We start from the raw sequence: 24,061 nt of genomic DNA, 5'->3' as shown, positions 1-24,061 counted from the left end.
AATTTATTATTACAATTTAATAGACCTAAAGAAACTTTGTTTTAGGTTCAGTCCTAAAGCCATTTTGGAAGTTCAAAGAAATGAAGTTTTTATGCCAAAGTAACTTAGAGACAGATCAGTATATTTATGCCATACCAACACCACCCCTGTAAACTTGGCTTTGGAACCTTTATGCCAATATAGAGGACAAAGATAAAGGTCAAAGTATCCACGGCACTTCAGATTCGCCCCACTGGTTGCATGGAAAAAGAGAGATTTATACTATAAATAAATTTGTATACTAATAAGACTGGCTGTAGTGGTTTTTGGAAAGTGCAGCCGAGTCACAGCTAATTTTCAAAGGAAGAGATTTTTGAAGGTGGCTTGCCATTGCCTGCTTCTATGTGGTCTGAGAGAGTTCTGAGAGAACTGTGACTGGCTTTATCTGGACGAGTGGGGAATTGAACCCACTTCTCCAGATTAGAATCTGCCACTCTTAACCACTACCCAACACTGTCTCTCCCAATTCTGTAACACAGTCCAAGAAATATTTCAAAACTACATGAAGAGCAACACACACAAGGAAATATCTGGTACAAAACACAATGTGAAGAATGAACAAACTATTCCCCAAACTTGTTTTGAAAGACGAACATCGGAAAATATAAAAATTTCACAATTACCAGTTTTCAGCTACAACTGAATAATTAACAACATGGGTTTCATTTGGGTGCACTTTGTTCCCACAGATCTCTAAGAAATTGAAAGAGACTACTTGTTTAGTTTAGACCCAGAAGAGATATGGACATTTCAAACCAGAAATGCTTTACTTAAAGAAATCAGTCAAAGCTTTAAAAGTTGTGTTACATTATCAGTCGACAGGAAACTGTTTTAAAAACCTAATCATTTGTAACAACACATTAGTAATTCAATTGTTTATGGAACTGAATTTTTTAAAAAATTATCTATGACAGCACTCTTTTAAGGCATTTTTTTCTGATTAAAAACATGGCTAGAAGAATTGGCCATTAAAATATATAAATTACATTTTTAAGAATTGCATTTTTTTTGTTTCAACTGTAATCCACCATTCAGTTAAGCATGCATAAGTTCCACTGATATCCACAAGACTTAAAAGCACAAAACTGATTAGAAGATGGCAAACAAAGGCTCATAGTGACAGGAGGAAAAAAACCACAGCATCATCTGGAACTTTGCCTTCTGTTTCCACTGTAGCAGCTCCCACTGCTGATGAGACAAACAGTTTAAAAACACTTCAGTATTATTTGCTTGGTAGTATCACAACAGTAAACAAGGCTCCACCTGCACCCAGAGGACTTGATCCTTTCCTATGAGGATGCAGCATCTACCCATAGAGCCAACCTTGCCCCCACCCGAGCTTGTGACCCATTTTCTTCCTTTGCCCCCCACCCCACCAGGAATGGAATATCTTTGACCCCCCCCCCACCAGGAATGGGAATATCTCAAGCATTTCCTGTCACCATTCAGCCCTCCCACTCTACTCTGTCAAGTCATTAAAACTCTGAAATTCAAATAATTTGACCAAAAAGAGATGGTGAGAGTATAGATATGAAAGAACAGCAGGGAATGTTTTCCCTATGCACACTCAACTGATAAGTGGATCTTGATGTTACAGATTACAGTTCACTAACTCCGTTGCTATCACAAAAGATAATGTTTCTTTACAAAGAATGTTCATTCTTCTCTTATACTAAAATTAGATTTATCATAAATGAATCAGTTGGTTTCATAGAAAAGAAAAAACAATATCTCTGTTTTGACACTTACTTCTTACTCGCTTCACAGACGTCAGCAATATTGGAAAAAAGGTGATGGCTTTCTGTTTTGGTCATTGTAGAACTGAGTTCTTTAGAGTTTTTAAACATCTGGATCAGAATATCCAGGCTGAGCAAGTATGAATGTTCTGAAGATATTACTTCAAATATAGCCTGCATGGTGAGAAAGATGCACTGAAGTCAATTGTTTTGGCTTTAGGCAGCAAATTATATCCTAGTAACATCTATTCATAACAGACATCAGAAAAATACATTCTAGTTTGAAAGCACCTGTTAGAGTCCCAGAATAGAGTTCTGGGACTGCTCTATTAAAGAGCATTCAAAGTTTCCAGAACTTTTTAATGATTTCATTTATATGCCACCATTTTCCGTCATGGAATTTAAGGAAGTATACACAGGATTTCCAGAAAGTCTCCTATCCAGGTATTTACTAGGGTGCATAAAAGGCACACCACTTCATGGCCATGTCACACATTCCAGATTTAGAGTGTTCCTTGGTAAAAAAAAAGTGCAAGACTGATGCAGATGTTTAAAATTAGCACCCATACACATCAAAACTGCACTGAGCCATGGCCAAGTGTTTGAAGTATTTTTTGTAATTAAATAATTCATGAGTTTGACTCATATTGCCTGGTTCACTATAGGCCCGTGGTGGCGAACCTTTGGCACTCCAGATGTTATGGAATTGTAGTCCATAACATCTGGAGTGCCAAAGGTTCGCCACCACTGCTATAGGCACATTTGCCAGTGCAGGGATTTGGATGTCAGAAACCAGTTTCTAAAGGGCATGAAGTCAGTTGGGTGACTGCAGGCTGGCTGCAGTCTAATCTGTCTCAGATGTGTGTGGTGAGAATATAACCGGTAAGAATTTTAAGGAACATTCCATATTTAAGCGGCTGTAAAAATGAAAAATGGTTGTTTGTTCCAGTGTTGGGAAATATTTAAAAAGGTGATATCTCTAAAAAATGTGTCCCTTTATGGGAGTCTAGGAAAAGTCTACAGCATTATCATAAAGAATATGAAAGTATTTTTTAAAAAAGGCAGAAATCCATTGGGTTTGTTGGAAAACCTTGTATAAACAAACTCCCAAGTAATGAAAAAACTCTCTAGGGACACAAGAATTTCTTGACAGTGAAAGATTTAGCTCCTTGAATGCAATGGAAAGTAGTTGTCCCAGATGTTTTAGAAAAGGTCAGCTGGCTTAAATGGAAAAGGATACGTCTCCAGAATGCACATATAGCCACCCACACAAACCCACGCCTGCCAAATCCTACATTGTACAGCCTATCATCCTCCTTCTCTGCTTTTTTTTTTCTTTACTCGGTTCATAAGCGGTGCTAGGGTACTTGATAGTGAGAGGCGATTCAAGTAGCAAGCTACCACTGGAAAAGTGGGCAGATATGAACAAGATGCAATTCAACAAAAATAAGTATTATGTTCTACACCCGGGTAACAAAAATGAGGAACATGCATACTGGATGGGGGATAGCAGTGTATGTGAACAAGATCTTGGGGTACGGATGTACATTAAGTTAAATATGAGCAGCCAGTGTGATGCAGCAACAAAAAAAGCTAATGTGATCTTAGGATATATCAACAGAGGCATGACATCCAAATAGCAAAGTGTCATAGTCATGCTGTATACTGTATTGGTCAGGCCTCATCTGGAGTATTGTGTACAGTTCTGATGGTCTCACTTCAAAAAGAATGTGGACAAAATGGAGCCGGTGCAGAGGAGACTGGTGAGGATGATCAGGGGCTTGGAGACCAAGCTCTACAAGGAAAGGCTGAGGAATGTGGAAATGTTTGGTTTGGAGAAAAGGAAATTAAGGAGAAACATGATTGCTCTCGGGCAACCCAATCCATATGGGGGGGGGGATGGGCACAGGAGGTGACATGGGGTTGCACCAATGTGTTTGCCCTCTCAGACGGTGTAAGCACCCAATCTGCTTGCTGCTGCCTCTTTCAAAGTTGTGCCAGCCTAATGCAGATGATGACACACTGTGTTTTGTCTTCTCATGATGTGACCAAAGGATGATAGTGTCAGGTTAGTAATTTTAGCTGCAATAGATATATTACACTGCACTCATAAACTGGATAAAAACTGCTATTATTAACATTTCGGAAGCAAAGACAAGGAAAGGAAATTGTTCCTCTTTGTATAAATGACTGGAGGGGATGGAAGATGTCTTAACACTAAGATGCTAGTTTCCCACAAACCTTCTTGCCTTCAAATTTCTGCTACTCTTGCCCCCTTGGCTGCAATCATGAGGAAAGGATTTGACTAAATAGAGTTGCAGAGTTCCGTGAGTAATTTGTTTCAATCTGTTCTTTTTGTTCAGAGAAAGGACATCCAAGCCCTGGTCTTCACTACACTATTTAAAGATTCTTTGTTCCCAGTTCTGATGAGAGCCTTCATTGATTCCTTCCCAGCTGAGAAAATCAAGACTAGGCATGCCAGTTTGACAGTCAAAATGAAATATGGGTTGGCCACTTATATCTACTCTGAAATGAAAATAAGCTGTTAACAGCTCTCAGAATACTTGATCAGCTGAAAATAAACAAAACAAGAAAGAGATTACTATAGAATCTAATGAGACTAATCAGGGATGGACAATGGGAACATATTTACCAATTACTATTTCTTAGTGAAGATAAGTGACAACCCATGAGCAACAGTGTGAAGTAGAATTATATTTAATTTGCATGGCATCAATGCAGACAGATGTCTAAAGCTTGATAGCTTATGAATGCACTGTAGAACTCTTTAGAGACCAAATGTGTACTGAAGCTTTGCATATGGCACCGAGAGATTCAGGTGCATTTAATTTGATAGTCGTTTGAAGCATAAAAAAATGCTCCTAATATTTAGGCCAGTCTATTTAGTTCTCCTCAGCTTAGCACACCACTGGGAATGCTGAAGTGATAAACTATACTTATTAATTCCCACTTAATAATTATGTCCTTTATGCCATAAAACAGTCCACTCTTGCAAGTGAAATGGCACTCAAATACAACAAGCCTTTACTGGCATACAAAACAGGACAAGTGAAGTGGCACTTACTAATCCCAAACACTACTGTTATTGTTCATTCTTTATGAAATATAACGTTGGAGATATTTTCCAGGTATACTATAGGAGACTGTTCTCATTTCCCTCTGGTACTTATTCTGTGTTCTCCAGCTAGAGATAAGGAAGGGTTTACAGAGAAATATCCCAAGACCCATATCCTTCCAGGATACTCTCAGCAGCCAGCCTGTTCCCAACATCCCTCCTCACAAATTCTTCCAGACTCTCTCCATCTAAAGCTACTATCATTGTTTTTTTTCATCCTAAGCCACATGTCATGTACACCTCCTATCCAGCTGGGCTATCCCTTTCCCAACTGAATGTGAGGAGAACAGGTGGGAACTACAAGAGGTAATACTGGGAAGGCAGAACCATTTCTGACTTCCAAGTGAAGAATTATGGGAGTTTTCTGTTTTCACTGAAGGGGCTTTCAATGCTAAGGATCATTCAAAGCAGGAATTAACTGTTTGCAACCTGAACTTATGCACCACCCTACTTCAGCGAACCATTCACTCTTTGTCTTACTCCTCTGGCAGGATCCTCTCCTTTTGGCTTGAACTGCAGCTGAGAAGAACTGCCCCAAGTTCTGGCTCTTCTCTGTCAGCTACAGAGTCTCCATGGGTTCTTTAACACTGATTATATTTGACTTAAAAATCTGATGACTTACACTCACGAAAGGATCTTTAGGTCCTTCCTTATGCTCTTTCACTGAATTAGCTGGACTGATTGATCTGAGGGGAAGGTCTCTTCAGGTGTTGTTCAAGCCAAAATAGGTGGAGGAGATTTTCCATATTCAACCACACTTCAGCAGAGGCCTCTACAGAACAGAGGAGAGAGTTGAGGAGGAGAAAACAGGAGATTTTTAGGGTCACTCCTCATGTTATATTTTAGAAAGCAGAAGACATCCTTTTACTATCTGAAAATGTGTACAGAACGGAATGTGAGAATGGCAGTCACAAAACTAGTTCAGAAGAAAATATTTTGAACTGCAGGAATAGGGTGGGGTTGTGTGTAAGATGTTTTTATGCATACCACACTTTCAAGCATTTGTGTGATGTGGGAAAAACTCAAATTAAGCCAGCTCATCCTTTTTATCTGGTCTTCTGATCATTAGATACTTTTTGCATACCAGATACAAACGTGTTGACATATCCCTCAGCAACTTAGATTTTAACGTGTTTCATATCTCCAGGAAGTGTGGAAAAAATAGTGGACCATAATATAGTGGACAGGAAATGGAATAGGAAACTATAAAGCTGACCTTCAGGCTGAATGCATATTAAACCATTGTGCTAATTCATGATTATGTGCTTAGTTCATTCAAATACCTCTTGTCTTTTTCTTTCTTCTTGGCTGATTGTCTGAGATAAACTATTCCTCTTCACCTGAAAGAAATGATTTGTGCTGAATATATTTTTATTTAAAATAAACTCCCCCCCCCCTGAAGAGTATACAAATAACCATTTATCTATTCTAATAGACAGCTACAAATTGGTTGTTATCAAATTTGGTGGCATTTTAAGCGTAGCAGCCCCCTGAAACCTTGTTAACATTACCAGAACCCCAAGAAAATAATTACATGCAGGGTTTACTTGCCGCTGAGTCTCAGAATAACTCCTGCTTATGGAACCCTCCCTTCTTACTTTTCCCATCTAATGTCTCCTCAGTGCCGATGAGCCTTTATGTTGGTTTGCGTCAACATCCTCCCTACTGCTATCCTCTGATGCAGGTACTCACACAAACCCCATATTGAAAGACTGTGCTCTTGATCACTGAGAACCACAGAACATGTGTTGCAACATTGTATGTTTTATGCACCCCAGAGAGAAACATTTATTAAGCCACTGCTTAAAAGGGGGGGGGGGGTATGCTGTGCCACCAAGGAGACAGTACATTACCTCTTAAGCCAGTGGTTCTCAACCTTCTTAATGCCGGGATCCTTTAATACAGCTCCTCAAGTTGTGGTGACCCCCAATCATACAATTGGTATATATAAAATATAAAAAGACCATTTTCCGATGGTCTTAGGCGACCCAAAGGGGTCATGACCCCCAGGTTGAGAACCACTGTCTTAAGTGATCAGCACCTGCAAACAACTGTGGAGGTAGCTATGGTTCTCTCAATAGCTATGAGTATACATGAAGTTAAATGCAATATTCTATAGGTTTTAATTTTCAATGCCAGTAAAAGTTGGTGTCATGCTAACTTAAACATTAGAGCAGAAGAACCCAGCTTAAGAAGATGGCTAGGATCCAAACAAAGGCAAACTTTTAATAAAGTAAAAAATAACTAATTCTACTAGTTCTGTATTTTCAAGATACTGAGAAACACTACCCTAACTACGTCTCCGCTGAATTGGGATGTTTCTCTGGATCATGGGTCTGCAACCTGCGGCTCTCCAGATGTTCAGGAACTACAATTCCCATCAGCCCCTTCCAGCATGCCGCAGGCTGCAGACCCCTGCTCTGGATGGAAGGATGCTCACTCTCAAAGAGTGACTTTCTTGCCTTCCCCCTCCCACTTCAGCCCCAAATGCTTCCCAAAACACTGATGTTGGAAGTTTCCTCTCCCCATTGGAAGTTTCCTCTCCCCAAGCGGTAGCATTTCAGGGGGCATTTCAGGCTGTAGCCAGAGTTGAAAAAGTCACACTTCGTATGTGAAGATCCTTCTGTCCACAGAAACACTCCAGTGGATCAAGTCTACATTTACTCAAAAGTAACTCGCACCAAGTGCAGTGGGGAAAACTCTACCTATATATATATAAATGTTGCTTCGAGAATAACTGCGCACCTGCTGGCCCAAACACTCTGAAAATTTCACAGACACTTACTCATTCCCCCGACTGTGTTCTTATGTACCTCCCACTGTCAGACAACACACCTGAGCCAGGTAAAACATCTTTTTCCTGGTGCACCAGGCCATGCAGCTGCCTGTGTGTAACTGTCACCCTTAGAATGTTCGTGCTTTTAGAATGTTCGTTCAGATGGCCAGATATGAGCAGTGCAAATAGTACATAGGCAATAACTTGAGTCGACGTGAAACACATACACACGTTGCCATGTGAGACGTCAGGTGGGGTTCCCCCCCTCACACGCAGGTACCTTTCAGTCTCTGTGCCTCACCCACTGCTACCACACAACACACCTACTCTCACACACATTCAGCGGAGGGAGAAGGAAGGGATGGGGGGAGGAATGCAAAGGAAGAAAAGTGAGGGAAGGGACAGAGAGTGAGGGGTGGCATGCAAGGGAGGGGAGGGAGCGGGCCCAGCATCTGGATATGACCCACCCACCCTAGCAGAGGGAAATGGAACAGAGTGAGGGTGAGGGGTGGCATGCAAGGGAAGAGAGGGTGGGAGAGAGAAGAGACGGAGGGGGAGGCATGCAAGGGAAGAGAAGTTAGGGAGGGGAGAGAGTGAGGGGTGGCATGCAAGGGAAGGGAGGGAGAGGGGCCAGCATCTGGATATGACCCACCCACTCCAGCAAAGGGAAAGGGGAGGGAGGTATGGGGAGGGGTGCCATGCAAGGGAACAGAAGTGAGTGAGGATGTGGTCACACACATCAATGACATCAACAGTATCAGCCTGCGCATTTCCATGAGCACGTACTGCTGGCCTCTGCAATTGATTTGCTCCTACTGTTCCTTTCCCATTTCACCACAATAAGCCACAGCAACGCGTGGCTGGGCCCCACTAGTAATTATTATTATTATTATTATTATTATTATTATTATTATTATTATTATTATTATTATTATTTATTTAATTTGTATACCGCCCGATCCCCGAAGGGCTCCGGGCGGTGAACAACATTCACTACAACATCAACAGTAATAAGTAACCTTAGTCAGCCTTTGACAAGGTCCTTGCCTATAGGAGTGAACTGTGACAATTTATAATCTAACATACTTTGACCATTGCACCAATACAATGTTCCAAAGCATGTTATTTTTTGCATCCTTGCATTATTTCAGACAGATAAGCTTATCAAACATTTAAGATCAGGGTTCAAACTAGAAACTGCTATACATTAATCCCTGAGACTGAGCAGAACTGTGATTACTGCCACCTCCTAACTAAACAAAATTCTTCTAGAATATACATCATTTCTTTTTAGAATTTGTTTTTTAAAATGTGCGCTTACTAAAATAAGAATACCACGGTATCCTATCTCCTTACTACTTCCTAACTTAACTTCATTTTGTATAGAAAGATACAGACATTGATGGAGATTTTAGTGCTCTACTTTTTTCCCCACTACATCCTATGATAAAAAGCCAGAATATTTATTTCACTTAGGCAGTCTTCTTACTGCCAAAAGCCATCTGGACTCTTTGTCGACTTTAGCATTCAGCCAGCAACTTTTCTTTTTCTATCCAGGCTCAAAAACTGCATCACCTCCACTTCAAAAACAGTCTCAAAAGACTAGCGTTGTCTAAATGGGCCTGCATGTGTTCAGACCTTAGGCTAATTAATCTAAAACTAGACAGATAACGCTGCACATTCAGTGGTACAGTTTTAAGTCCGCTGCCTTTTTGTCTGGCTTAGGACGTGTAGGCTGTTTACCTAACATTTCTCTCAGATCCAAACTGTACTTGACAGCCAGTTTATCCAAACATTTGTGAAGAAACGGTCCAACTATTTTATGGCCCTTGATTTGTAGTCTCCAGTCCAGGGCCATTTTCACTGCATCTCCTTTTCATAATGGAAGGGATCAAGATAGAACCTCAATGCAAAGCACAAGAGGGCAGAAAGGGGAGAAAACACAGCTCATTTTCCACTTTCTTTTGTGCTTCTGTATTAGTGTTGTCAAAAACTGTGGACCTGAAAGGGCTACTGGGGAGGAAGAAATGTTTACTTCCTCTTCCTGTAGCCCCCCTCCCCGCAAGTTGGATCAATTCCCTCCATGGTCCACCTCGCTAGATCCCTGTCCTGCCTATGTTATCTGATCCAACTCCACTTCCTTCTTATGGCTGCTCCCACTCCACTTAGGCCGTTTCTGCACGGCCACGCTTGGGGGTGCATCGGCGTATACAATGCCGAAGAACCCCCCCAGGACTGTTCGCACGAACGGTCCCAGTAGGGGCAGGGAAGACGGCACAGCGCTGCGCCGTTGCCCGAATGACGTACCTTCCCTGCGACCCTCTGGCGTGTTGCCTAGGCCAGGGGACACGCCCCCCTGCCCTGTGTGACAGCTCTGGAGTCGCAGGGCAGGGGGGCATGTCCCCAGGCCTGGGCGACGTGCCAGAAGGTCACAGAGAAGGTAAGTCATTCGGGAAAGGGGGGGATGGCGCCTTCCAGCCGCTGTTTCCAGAAAACCACGCTTGGGGAGCAATGTTGGGAAACAGCTGCTTCGCGCCGCTGGGGGGAGCGAGGGCGGCGCTGCTGCGATGCACCTGTGCCCCCCATGCGAACAGCTCCCTAGGGACGGCATTTTTGCTGTCCCTAGGGCACTGTTATTGGCCCTTGCAGAAAGGGCCTCTGTGTGGTAATGATAAAGGTGATACAGAGGAAAAACAAGTACCCTCACAAGTCCTTGCAGGTTCCCACTGTATAACTGGGACTGGCCTGGTGACTGTCACCATCCAACTAAGACACAGTTTCCCTGGTAGAGGCTGCCAAGAACGGGAAAGGAGGAAAGCTGAAGATGGGGGGTAGCTTTCCTATATAGGTAAAGGTAGGTTGGCACGTGGGTGTGAATGCAGGAGGCAGGAAATGTCAAGAGGTAGCAGGGGTTTTCAGGGAAGGGAAAATGAGATGACCCTGCAAGTCCTTGCAGGTTTCTGCTTGTTTCTCACTGAATAGCCTCAAACAGACCCACAAAATTCTCACAGAAATAGAGATGTTTTTCCTAAACTTCATTCTAATTGAAATTGTTATAATGTTATGGCTATCAAGCCATAATTTTGTAAATGTGGTTCATTAGATAAATAATATGCTAACATATCTTGCTTCTGGAGGGGAAGAGATGGTTCTTTCACTTTCGCTCGCTATCATAATTTTAAAAATTAGTATGAAAAGATACCGGCAAGAGTTAACATTAAATATAGGCAACCAATTACAATCTTCTTACATCTTTAATTAAATTGTACTTGTATACATAACTGGCTTTATTATGCAATCAAAAAAATAGAACCTTGACCTCTTTGATATTCGCTTAACTATCTGTAAGCCAACTTCAGCAGAACCAAAGAATCTTACAAATGTTATTGTATCATATTGGGTCGACTCTTGCATGTCTTGAGTAATATAGTTGCTGTTTCTACATGGTCACTTTCTATCAAACTGCTTTCTGTGCTCTTTGAAGCTGTGTGGAATAGCAAAATCCACTTACAAACAGTTGTGAAAGTGGTTTGAAAACGCATTATTTTGCGTGTGCGGAAGGGGCCTATGCTTCTCGGATGACGTTAGGAAGGGGATATCATGTGGGAATGATGTCCTCTTTAAACCACCTTGAGCTTAAACAGCTGAGAGCATTTAGCATAGGAAGATGGCATAAGAAACTTCAGTCATCATTAAACAAAAAAGGGTTTCACACGTCACCTTCAAACCTTGGCTACAAATCTGTGGCTTATTAGGGTACACCCATTTGTATGAAGCATGGTTTCATTCATGCACATGTAACAGAAAGTGCCAGGAAGAGAGCCGGTTAGAAAACAAAGGAGAGGAGAATGAAGTGCACATTCCCGGGAATGCTATTCATCTCCTCCATTTTTATGATTTTTTAAAATAAAAATTTCTCTTCATGACCCCTTTACTGAAAAAAAGTTTAAGAATTTGAAAAGTGATGGCCCCTGAAGGTAATGCAGTTAACTTGTTTGCATGAATCAAACCAGGTCAACAATGTAAATTTGGCAGCTCTGAAGATTATCTGCATGTCCATAAACATTTCACCCTGGGAGGCAGTTGGAGGGCAAATGAAAGGCCATGAAATTTCAAGTTGAAAAGGACACTAGCAGATAAGAGACTTGCTTACAGGCACGGCTGCATTCCAAATTGGTTTTGGGCTATATTACTTTATGGCACTTACCACAGACAACTGACTCCATGTTGGTCTCAGAGGTTTGTAGTGAATAACTATCTTTTCATCTGACTTCTGTTCTTTTGATTCTGCCTCTTCATCGGAATCTATATCTAGGGCTTTTTCTTTGTAGTTCTGATACAACACAGCATTTTCTACAATATCATGAAAAATATTTTCAGTCGTATAGAAATAACAACATTATAAATATTCTCAGTGGACAAAGACTTGTTTAGGACATACAACAGCATGATGGATATTACAGTAACAATGGATCACTGTACCACTAAAAAAGATGCCTTCCATCAAGTCTCAATATAGCCTGTGTTCTTTGTGGAAGAAAGAAAATGAGAAACAATTTTATTTTCCTTCAACTTGAGCGTGTAAAAAGTGGTAGAGTGAAAGACTTCATTTTAACCAAAAACTGTAGTGTACATTCCAAGCAAGTACAAAATTACATCTTGAATCAGCATTTTTAAAAAGTTTTTAGTCCTTATGAAGATAAAAATATAGCAAACAATATGTAGCCAAAGGTCACTAAAGTTTTTTTGAGGGGCAATGTCCTTCCCCTTCTGTGTGACTACTGGGAAACAATAAATCCTACAAAATAAGCAAATATATTTTCAGTTTCATAATCTACATAAACCAGGGGAATCTACCCTTTCTTGGCTTATGATGTTTCTTTTTATGTATGTGTTCTATGGCTTTTATTAGCTTAATATATTTTTTAAAAATATTAAACTTTAAAATTTAAAAACTCTGAAAGATATTAACTGACATTTGTTGTATTTTGATTGTTTTATGCTTGTTGTAAACCATCCGTAGAGCTTTGGCTACAGGTGGTATAGAAATAGTATAGGAATGAATTAATGATGATGATGATGCTGTGCTGCACACATTACCCTAATAAAGGAAAGTTAATTATTCAGGAATCAGATAATCTTGTACTAATATCCTGCAAAACCACAGTAACATAAAATAGAGACAGTGTTCTTATACATGAAAATCATCAGAATAAAGTCCCATGCTATAGAATTAGAATTCTTTATTAAAATTCTCAATTCCTAAAAAGACAAACACGAAATAATTTATTCAGCTAAACCAGCATATATTGCTGTTTATCTGATTTTATTTATTTTGATCATAAATTCAAAGCAGCTTTTGGGTTTTATTTTTAAAGGATTGAAGTATTATGGCTGGATACCATAAATCTATTCTACTAATGGTAGTGATTCCTTCAGTGCAAAGAATGCTCCATTGCTAAAAGAGGCTCTGTTTCACCAGAGGTCTTCCTGTGAGGAGGAAAGACCCACAGTTAGTAGAATGGATGCTTTCCAGGATCCAGCACACTATTCTACAAGGCCAAAGAAGCAGAGTTATTTCTCAGTGGAGAAGGCACTGTCTTTCCCTGGACAATGGAAACTGCTTCCGTCTTTTTTTTCAGCACTTCAATCCAGTAATCCTATATACACAATGAAACTTTTCCTCACCTGACCTTTCCCATTAAATGATGAGCAGCTCTACAAAATGCTAAGGAATGCATACAGAACACATGGAATGAAATAAATAGGGAAACAAGCATGCACATGACCTTTACATGCGCATGACAGCAAATATGTGGCTTAGGCCTTTCACCAAAGAGGGTCCAAAGCAGCTTTTCACTGAATCCAGATCAAGATCCAGAGCAGCTAACAAAAGTATCATCAATTTTAAAAACTCTATTGATATAAGCAATAAATAGCATTAAAATTTATTTATAACATTTCTATTCTGCCTTATCTCCTCAGACTCACATTTTTCTGTGAACAAGGGCTAGACGGTAGCACCGTTTCTACCTTTGCACTGCATAAGTCATTGCTATCTTACAAAAGTCAACAGAACTAGATAAACTACATTATCTCCTCCCCAAAAATCTTCTCTTAAAAGCTGGGCGGGCCCATCCATTATTGTAAATGTATTGATAGTATGGAGTTAGTATTAATATGTATTGATGTAGTGCTGCTGTTATTGTTATTAGCAAATTGTTAGGTTTGAAGTGTGTAAGTCGCCATGTAATATTTGATTCTTATTTTTCAGTTAATGCATTTTACTGTATTTATTCTGTTATAACGTATATTGTTTTTATTATGTTGTTAGCCACCCTGACCCATTCAGGGATAGGGCGGGGTATAAGTTGAATTACAAATACAAATGGCCAGCCACAGCACTGCAGCTATGCCCCTGCCATTCCCAAAGTGGCTTCCAGGTGGCATGGGGAAGCTTCAAAAGCGTAAAAGCCTTCCAGCTACCAAAAAATCCCCATTGGGCTCGATAGACTTTTTCCACCCAAAGGGGTGTCTTTAAGTTTCAAGTCCTGGCCATTGGTGTAACACTACGAATGGACAGGACTTGTCGGCTCCTCCCCTGACCACACACCTGGCCCACCTCCACTACGCTGGCAGCAGTAGGGGCGCTGGGATACTGGCACTGCATCCTGCACTGTGTCCCAATGCCAGGAAGGGCCACAGCAATAGCATGTCAGCAGTCCATTTCTCCACCGGCACAGCCATGTACCACTTCCATGGGTGGATTCAGTCCCCCTTTGGATGGGGCCATAAGAAAGCAAACATTTCTAATTCAACTGACTTCAATGAGCTTAGAAGGGTGCAATTCTGCTTAAGACTGCACTGTCTAGAGCCCAACCATTACATACTTCATCATCTGCAAAATAACTGCAAAGCAAAACACAGATTTTTACACTTTCTGATGCCACCATGGAAACAAAAGACAGAGGATCCAGCTTTCCATCTTGCTCGCAGACATAAATATATCTGCAGCTGTAGGGAGCCCAGAAGAGGACATAACCTATATTGGAGTTTAGTACTTTGAAAATAAGCCCAACCAGATACAGATTACAGATAAATACATAATGCAATCTGGCATATCCAAACATGTATATATTTCTATAAATTTGACAAACAATCATAATTTGACTCAATACTAAGAAAGTATTCGGAACTGTTGGTTTACATAGACCCGTAACAGATTTCTTCAGTCCTGCTCCTACAAGCTTAAACTGAAATATTTTTTTTGCAATGAAACAATGAACTCTACCTCAGTGCAAGAGTTTGCCTGCATTGTACAACTCATTTGCTTTCGTTTTCTTCTGCCATCTTTTCTTTGCGAGTATCACAAAACACAATCCAAAAACTAGTTCTTACCTTCGCCATCAAACGTCCCTTGTCCTTTCAGCATTTTCTTCTAAGATCGTATGAGGAGAGAGAAAAAGGAAGGCACCAGTCAAAATAAGAAGGAACAGAAAGTGACATCATCAAGAAAACAACATTTCATAATCTAAGACTCAAGTCTTAATAAAGATTTGATAACAAGCTGATCAAAACTAGCAGCTGCCTCCTCAGTGGAGTTCTAACTCTACTAAAAATCCAGCCCGGTCAGAGTCTTCCAGACTCAGAAAGTATGCACACATCAACCTGCTCCCTTTATTGAAATTAATGGAGCAGCTATGCAAATAAAGGACTTGCACATGCCCATCAGATTAAATCACAGGGTGCATTTTATTTACGAATAAATTCTTTCAAAGGGAGGGGGGAGAGAACAGTTCATTTCAACAGAGTTCAGTAACATGCGAGTGATTTCATTAGTCTGGAATCATATTTAGAGCTCAAAGCATTCATATAAGAAACAAGCCAGACTTGTCTTCTGTTTCCTGTACAGAGCTTAATCTGGAGCAGCGGATTCTCAACTGTTTAAGTCGGGTCATTTACATACAACAGTTTGCTGATACAAGTTAATGCTAAGGGTAAAGCAAAGAAAACTATCATGGGGAGAAAAAAATCACATGACAGTCTATTTTGCTATATGTATTAGGAGGCTGCAACAGCTAATATCTTTAGTCTTTACCATACATTTTGGTCTAGTGGGTTGTAACCTATGACAACTTAATGTTTCCATAAATCTGTTTGTCCATGTGGCAGGCAACCTTTGGCAATAACCCAACAAGGTGATTGTAAGCTGCTTTGAGACTCATTTTGGTACAGAAGAGCGGAGTATAAAAAAGCAACTCTTCTCTAGATGGTCTGGCAGATGCTGTTTGGTCCGTGTGCTAAAAGGCTGCCTGCCTCTGTCTTGTCTTTTACAGGTGCAACAGGAATCCTTCTTACTGTTGCAACAGACCAACATGGCTAACTCAATGGAACATGCAATTTCAACATACCCTGAAGAGCTTTTAACCCACCATGATTAAAACCATTCAAGTCCTGGAATGCATCAAAATTACTCACATTTGTTAGGCTGTTTCAAACAATTTTGTAGACTTTTAATTCTATTGCTTCTGTCTTGATAACAGATATATCAAGAACACAATTCTAATGACCTGGGAGTAAGTACTACTGAACACTGTAGATCGTGGTGGTGGGGGGGGGGGAGTAATGCCAAGTCTTGGCCAACTTATGGCTAGAGGTGAACAGAAGTGGTTTGTCATTTTCAAGGCTAGAGGTGAACAGAAGTGGTTTGCCATTGCCTGCCTCTGTGGAGCAACTGTAGACTTCTTTGGTGGTTTTCCATTTAAGTAAAAACCGGAGCTAACTCTGCTTAGCTTACAAGATTCGATGAGACTGGGCTAGCTTGGGCCATCTAGGACACGGCTAATGGAGCTTACTTTAGAATAAACAGATAGGATTGGGCTAGTGCCCTTAAAATTACTCATAAATTCAAGATTTAAAATGAAATTACATTTTAGCAAAAGCATTGCCACAAGACAATGACTAGAAATCCTGTTTATATATCTCACTGTTCTTCGCTGCCCTTACCTGAGGATGACTGACATGCAAAGGTCATGTTTGCTACATTTACAAAGACCTCACCTTTGCAGCAGCTCATTTATTTTGTGGGTGGAAAATCATTTGGGAAACATTGGTTTCCTTTGTTCACAAACTAGAGGGACTGTGGCGAACCGAATGCAGTTAATAAACCTGACAAGGCAAAGATATACAGCAACAAGCAAAAAACTATCATTAGTTTTTAATTTGTCTTTTGGGAGGTTTGCCTAATGGGTGGTTTTGAAAGAGATGCTCTGTTTTGAAAGGACAGAGATGCACCTCTCCTTGTTCCCAGTTAAGATATCCGTCCCCTGCTAGGCCTGGCCAGTCTATCTTCTGGGATCCACACTGGATGTGCACAAAGCACAGAAATAATTTTTCTACCCAATACTGGAAGAAAGGCTGCTGCCTTCTGAAGACACATGCTTTCCAATTCCAATCCAGCACACAAGAACTCCAAAAAGTACAGTCATTTGATTTAAAACTGATAATTCCACAAAAAAAGTTCACATCAAGATATAAAGATGTTTAACAAATAATGCTTTTGGAAAGGACTATATATAAATTTCCAGCAACACGAAGGGCTGGTGTGCTGTGGTCAATTCATGGTTTATCTAGAAGGCATGTAAACCATGTGAATGCATAAGACAAGATGCATATTATTACTATTTGAAAATGAATGTCAAAGAAGCTATAGTGAGTTTTGAATAGGAGTTCCTACTAGTTTTGCAATCTGAATGGCAGACATGGGAAAAGGAATGCATAATCCATCCATTTTTATAATAAGATTTTCAAAAATCAAATGACAGTGAATATCAATGGCCAAGGAACTGATGTCCTAACATATCTGAGTTTACACTGTAATTCAAGGAAAAGGTTTACAAAAAAAACACCAAACTATTTCCAAAAAAGGGCAAAAGTAAAAGTTTGACTCAGACTTCTCCATTCCCAAGCTGCTATCATTGCAGCAAATTAGGGCATTAAAGCCTTCAGATTCTAGTTGGCCAAAAGGAACACAGAAAAATGGAAAAACTAAGATGTGTTTCCTATTTGGTGGCAATCAGGGGCATATCGCCCACAGGGAAGGGTGTGTGTCAAATGACCCCAGGTGCAACAGAAGGGGCGCAAAATCGCCCCCACCTCTACACGGCTCAGAAGAGCTGGGTTGGCACGCAGGAGGCACCTAAAGACAGAGCTGGCCTGCTGCCAGGAGCCAGTCTGCTGCTGTGGCACCTCTTTCCCTCCCCAGACCCTTGGGGGCGGGGATCAGGGGTGGCTTGGAAGGGCACTGTGGCGGCAGGCCACTATCTGGGCCACCAGCCACAGCGCCCTGCTCCCCACCTCCTTTCATGCCGGCTTCTGCCCACCCCAGAGTCTGGGAAGGGCAGGAGGCGGCCTGCAGGGAGGCGGGGGGCTCCGATGGGCACTGCAACAGCAGGCCAGCCCAGGAGTCAGCCTGCCGCTGTGGTGGCCATCCGAGCCACCCCCGAGCCCTGCCCCCAAGCACAGGGGGTGGGGGCATGTGGGCAGGTGTTGTCCCCGGACACCATTTTCCCCCATAAACCTCTGGTGGCGATATACCATATCTGAAAGAAACCCACACATGGGGTGGGGTGGGGGAGCAGGCAGCCGTTATGAGTAAAAACATAGCACAATCCAGCCATATACTGGTTATTTCTATCCACTCTACCGCTATTCCAGAGCCACTAACATCTCTCCTCTTACATTTTCATAAACATGTTCCATTCCCAAAGGGACAGAGAAAGCGCCCTGGGCAGATCGAGTCACCTCTGACCCTGACTCTCCTGAATCATTTCCTAGCTGAGCTGAACTGAATTTCCTCTATCACCATGCCAGAGCCAGTGAGGGTGAGGCATCATCTAACTCCTCCATCATCTTCCTCCAGAGTACAGGTGTGAACACCCATCAGATAGAAAAAAGGTACTTCTGCACAAAGAGCACACTTCCAAACTTCTTTGTCTCCACCTTTATGTCTAGTATGTGCTTTTAGATGTGCACCTTCCTTTTTCACTTGTCAGCATTCATCACACCAAACAAAACCGCACACTTGAAGTATGAATCACTACTTTGGCAGGTAGCTCATGGGATGGCTTTGAGCAAGTCAGTATCTCTGCCTAGCCCATCTCATGAGACTGTACTATACAATTAAGAAATTCAGCGTTTATGTTGGTAAAGTAATAGAATTTTTACTCACTTTTATTCTTCCTAAACTAGAAAATTTTTCCTTGTCTTCAACCACTACTTTCAGCACTGGCTGGGACATTCTGTTTTTCTTCTTAAAGTTGGCCGCACTATCAAATTCAACACCACTCACAACAGCTCGCCGATATGAAGTGGACCTCAAACCACGCCTCAGAATCCCTGGGCTGTCCACATCACCTTCTGCTTCTCCACCATTTACCAAAGGCGCATTAACATTCTCCACCATGCTGCGAACCTTAAGAGCCCTCCGGTTTGGCTCCCCATTTTGGCCACTGTATTTGTTGGTTACTTTTATTCCAGAAGCCAAACTCTTAGGGATGATCTGTTGCTTTCCCACTTTCAACGCAGCAGGACTATTTGTACTCAAAACCACAGGTTGGACTTCTGAGAGCTCATTCTCGTTCAATGGCAGACTTTGATGAGGTAGACGCTGCTGTTCAGAAGAAGGAGATAAGTGAACAGGTGCCTTCTCTGGAGTTTTAGGGGGCTGGCTTGGCTGAAACACTGAGGCAGTGCTTGTGCTGTTGTCTGGTAAACGCCCGTTTTCTGTGGGAGCAAATCCAAGACTCGATGTGGAAACAGTTTGTTCCTTCTCGCTAAGCGATGACTGATCAGCAACCCTCGGTGAATGAACCAGTTTGCTACCAGTTGAATTTATAGAACCACTAGCTGTATGATTTATAGAATTGTTTGAAACCATTTGCAGGACTTGGGACATCCTGTCAGAAAGCCTAGGGGAGAGAGATTTGTTCTCTGGAAATCGAACCTTCCCATTTGCCACTGAACTGAGGCTGCAGCTGAAATGCAAAGAACTCTTCTCAACAGTTTTGTTGCCCTGAGAAGTAAGTATTCTTTCAGTAGACTGAGTTAAAGTAAACATATCCCTGTCTTCCACAGGGAAATCCGTGAAGAGAACCCCACTTGAGTTCTGGTAGGGCTGGGGTCTTGGTTTGCTTTTTGCATGCATATTGACTTGGTGTGCTGTCCTCCTTCTCCACAATGGTGTGACGTTATTGTTAGAAACATCCACTTCATTTTGCCCATCCATAACCAAGTGCTGAAGTCAACCCAACATTGAGACACGAATGCGATCTGTCCTTTTCAACAAGAAGACAAGAGCAAGTTTTTTAAAAAAATCACTCAGAAGCAATTCACAATCTGAAAATTTAATATTACAATCCTAAATACTCTTTCCTCAATAAAATGGAACAGACCTGTTTAGGATTGGTCCTTATCCCCACAAAACCAATACAATTCAAATCGACTGGGTGCACAGTGACCGTAAAGAACATGAAACTTTTTGGGTTATTTTTTAATGTTATATTTTAAGAACTATTAAATAACAGAAGAAAAAAATTGCCAAGAACAATTCAGAGTACAAGGCTGCTGCCAAGGCTGCCTCAGAAAAAGAGAGACAATACAGGTAGGTGTTTTTTTGACTGGATCAACTTCAGCTGGTGAAAGAGTATGTGCCAGTAACACAACACTTTTCAACAGACAGGTGAGGCATTCTTTGTATTATCTACTGTTATTGCAACACAGAGGCCCCTTCTGCACATGCAGAATAATGCACATTCATTCCGCTTTCACAATTGTTTGCAAGTGGATTTTGCTATTCCGCACAGTAAAATCCAGCTTCAAAGTGCATTGAAAGTGGATTGAAAGTACATTATTCTGCATGTGCGGAAGGATATATTAATTCTGAGTGCAATGAGGTTAATTACAACCAATCATGTAATCTGTTACAAATCTTCCCCCTGCATACATATCCCACTGTGCCCATTTGTCCACACTGAAAAATCTGGACTTTTAACATATGATGACACTCAGCACCCATACCAACAACACATATTTTCAGCGCATTTCCAGGTGCACCAACAGTTTCCAACTAAAGCAAGGTGTGAATGAATTATTTGCTTTTGGGAACAAAATGAGGGCCCAAGGAACCACTTTAAATACACGCAACCAAGGGCTTTCCTGCATCCCCCATGATTTCTGTGGGGTTTTTGTTTGTCTGCTTGTTTGAACATAGCCATGTCATATCACATATCACAAGCTTTCCACATTCTTCCGTTTCAAAAACAATCTGCCACACTTTCTCTTCCAGGAACCGCAAGTCCAAAGTCCCCCTGAGAACACTGAACTTAAGAAATCCATTTCCTGGGATCCCAGATAAACAACCCTGACACAGATGACATGGCAGCATCTATCTGTGTTTTTAACAGTCACACATTTATGATGGTGCCAATTTTCAGAGTCGAGAATCTACTTCCACCAGCTGTCCAGTAAAACTGTCTCATACCACGCCAAAAAAGTTTGCTGATCAGGGGCTTCCCAGCCCCAGGCCTCCTCTTCTAGAAGTCATCCTCATCATAAAGATAATAAAGCCCTGGAGGATGGGAGTGGGGGGTTCAGATCTGTTACGCCTTAACTGTACTATGACAGCCTATCTGAGAGGGGTTTTTTGTTTTGTTTTTCAAATTACTGTTATCCATTTAAAGCCTCGGGGGAAGGGGGCAGGGGGGATTTTTCTTCCTTGGCTGAACTCCTCCCTTGCAATTCCCACGTCTCTCCCCATGCCCAGCCAATAACCGGGCAACTCTCTCATTGTTCCCCCCTTATTAGCATTCTCTTGGCCTTTCTCTGTAGCTATTCAGGTTTGCTCGAGGGCGGGGGATGCAGAGGAATGCCCACCCTGACTCCGATCCCCCGAGGCGGAGGAAGGAGTTGCAAAAAGTCCCGCCGCCCTCCGCCAGGTAACCCTCACTGCCCTCGAAGGCAAACTTCCAAGGTTTCACCAAAAGGCAGGAACCCCCAAGCCGCCCGCCTCAGTCTCCTTCCTCCCAAGCAGCCCCCACTGGTTCCTCCCCAATCACCTCATTGCAGCGGGGCGCAGAAAGGGGTCAAGGCAGCCTCTTGGCCGTGCGCCTCCGCAGGGCGGCTCGGGGCGTCCCCACCTGTAGTTTCCCGCGCGCTCCTGGCCCCAGAATCGGGTCTGCGACACGCCCGACGGCGCACCCGCTCGCTGTTGGGGCTCCTCGCGAGTAACGGCGCCCGGTCGCCCCTGGACCTCTCTTCGCGGCTCCTCCGCGAATCCCCGCGTCCGGCGCTGCGCTGGCCTCGGTCTCCTAGCGCCGCCTCCGCCGAGCCCAAGCGCCGCCCCTAAGTCCCGCGCAAGGAGAGGCTGCCGCCCTGCGGGTCCCTGGCCTGACAGCGTGGCCGTGACTGCCCGGGCTTCGCTTTTGGATGACGGAGATTGGACGGGACGGGTGCGGGAACGCGCGGGAAAGGGGGCGTTTCGCACGTGCAAAGATCCGCTTCTGCCGCGGACCGCTGATGAGTCCCCAGCTTGCCTGGCGTCTGTCGGGAGTGGGATCAACGCGGCCAGGTCTTTTCGCTTTGAAAATCACCACACGTGTTGCACCAAATCATGGGCCAGCGATTCTGTTCTTGTAGGGCTCTTAGTACATTCTTTGATTCAGTTGGTTTTCAGTTCAAGTGAACGTGCATCAGACTTGCAGCTTTACAGAACAAATTCCACCCATCTGTCGTTTAATTAATATATTTGGATCCCCCCTCAATTGTTTATACAAGCAATGGAGAATAATTACCGCTTTCCCACTTGTGTGTGTGATATATTCATACTTAGCCAGAAATCAAGTGAGTGGCCCTTTTAAGACAGTTATGACAGGGGTTTTCAACTGGATCAGGACCTTCAGGATGATTAAATAGCCACACCCACTACATCAAAATGTAGATCTGCCACTGTTTTGCTGGATCACTAAGTGGTCCACTTAGTCCTGCATCCTATCTCACATAGTGGTGTAAGGAATTCCATAGACGCAGAAATAAAAGGCTTTGGGAGTAAAAGTCCATTTATTAAGACATCTTAGAAAGCTCAAGTACACGCAGTGGCAGGAATGACACTTCCCGCCAGAAGCACAGGTTATAATACCAGTCACCCCATCCCCCCTTCCCGCTTCCCATGGGAACAGAGGCTTCATCTCCCGCGCAGAGATAAAGTCTCCGCCGATGCATCTGGCCCATCGCCCGGGCTGTGGAATGCACTCAAGGTTACCTCACCATCAACACCATTGAATCCTTTACAGTGGCCAACCAGTTGGCAGTAGAGGCCAAGGTGTTCCTCTGAACCTTGAGGTTCCCTTTAGGCTGCATGGTTAGTAGCCACTGATAGACATATCCTCCATTAATTTGTCTAATCCTCTTTTAATGTCCATGTCTGGCCATCACCACATTCTCTGGCAGCAAATCCCACATTTTAATCACTCACTGTGTAAAGAAACATTTCCTTTTGTCCTTCGTGAATCTACTGCCCATCAGCTTCATTGCATACTCTCCAGATTAGAATCCACCACTCTTAACCACTATACTACACTGGCTTTCAGATAAACAGATTATTAAAATGTTACAACAGTCGAATGATGTATCAGTTGTCCGTTTTTCTTTTAAAGCCCTCCTTTCAGTGGTGGGATCCAAAAATTTTAGTAACAGGTTCCCATGGTGGTGGGATTCAAACTGTGACATAGCGCCAATGGAGCTAGACAGGGCATTCCGGGGGTGGGGCATTCCTGGGTGGGGCTGTGGCAAGGACGCAGCCACTGCGCCGGTCCTTGGGCGGGAAACAAATGCATGCAGGCGCAGGCTGCCACGCACGCCGGTGCACCTCCTGCTAGATTGCTTCAAGTTCTGCACGCTACTGCTGAGAGGAGGGGCGTAACTGAGGCAAAAATCACGTGGCAAAATCACCAATTAGTAACCCCCTCTTGGCACACACAAATAATTAGTAACCTACTCTCAGGAACCTGTGAGAACCTGCTGGATCCCACCTCTGCCTCCTTTGCTGGGATTGTGACAAAGAAAATGATAATAATGTAGGCTGGACTTCAGGGATTGTAACAAAGAAAATGACAGTAATGTAGGTTACACTGGGAAGATCCAGACTTTCCTGGCCATATTAGTGCTACCCTGGCTTTGCTGTTATCTTTTCCAAAAGATCACAGCAAAGCAGGTTTGAGAAAGATAGCAGGAAAAATGGGGAAAAACTGGAAGGTGAAGAGAAGTATCATGTTGCTGTATGTATGTAGGAAGAGGGGGAAACGTGCTTTCCAACAGCAC

At 42.5% G+C, this 24,061-nt stretch overlaps 1 protein-coding gene across 4 annotated transcripts in view; it reads right to left on the bottom strand.

The window, feature by feature from the left end:
- The window catches only part of ARHGEF26 (Rho guanine nucleotide exchange factor 26), a 60,219-nt gene extending 38,188 nt beyond the window's left edge, over positions 1-22,031 (bottom strand). For 2 of the 4 annotated variants that reach the window (XM_048506565.1, XM_048506568.1), the window contains exons 1-6: positions 21,802-22,031; positions 18,918-20,017; positions 15,086-15,125; positions 11,895-12,040; positions 6,195-6,251; positions 1,789-1,949 (exon numbers count right to left, since the gene is read on the bottom strand). In XM_048506565.1, coding sequence (XP_048362522.1) covers positions 1,789-1,949; positions 6,195-6,251; positions 11,895-12,040; positions 15,086-15,125; positions 18,918-19,973 — 1,460 coding nt within the window. In that variant the 5' untranslated portion in view covers positions 19,974-20,017; positions 21,802-22,031. Of the gene's footprint in view, positions 1-1,788; positions 1,950-6,194; positions 6,252-11,894; positions 12,041-15,085; positions 15,126-18,917; positions 20,023-21,801 lie in introns of all 4 variants that reach the window. The other 2 variants (XM_048506567.1, XM_048506569.1) reach the window with 2 other exon arrangements.
- Positions 22,032-24,061: the final 2,030 nt, after the last annotated feature.

The sequence above is a fragment of the Sphaerodactylus townsendi genome, linkage group LG08 (genome assembly GCF_021028975.2).
Source record: "Sphaerodactylus townsendi isolate TG3544 linkage group LG08, MPM_Stown_v2.3, whole genome shotgun sequence".
In the NCBI taxonomy this organism is placed as follows: domain Eukaryota; kingdom Metazoa; phylum Chordata; class Lepidosauria; order Squamata; family Sphaerodactylidae; genus Sphaerodactylus; species Sphaerodactylus townsendi.
Note: the sequence above shows the minus strand (reverse complement) of the source record. Positions and strands in the feature narration are given on the sequence as shown.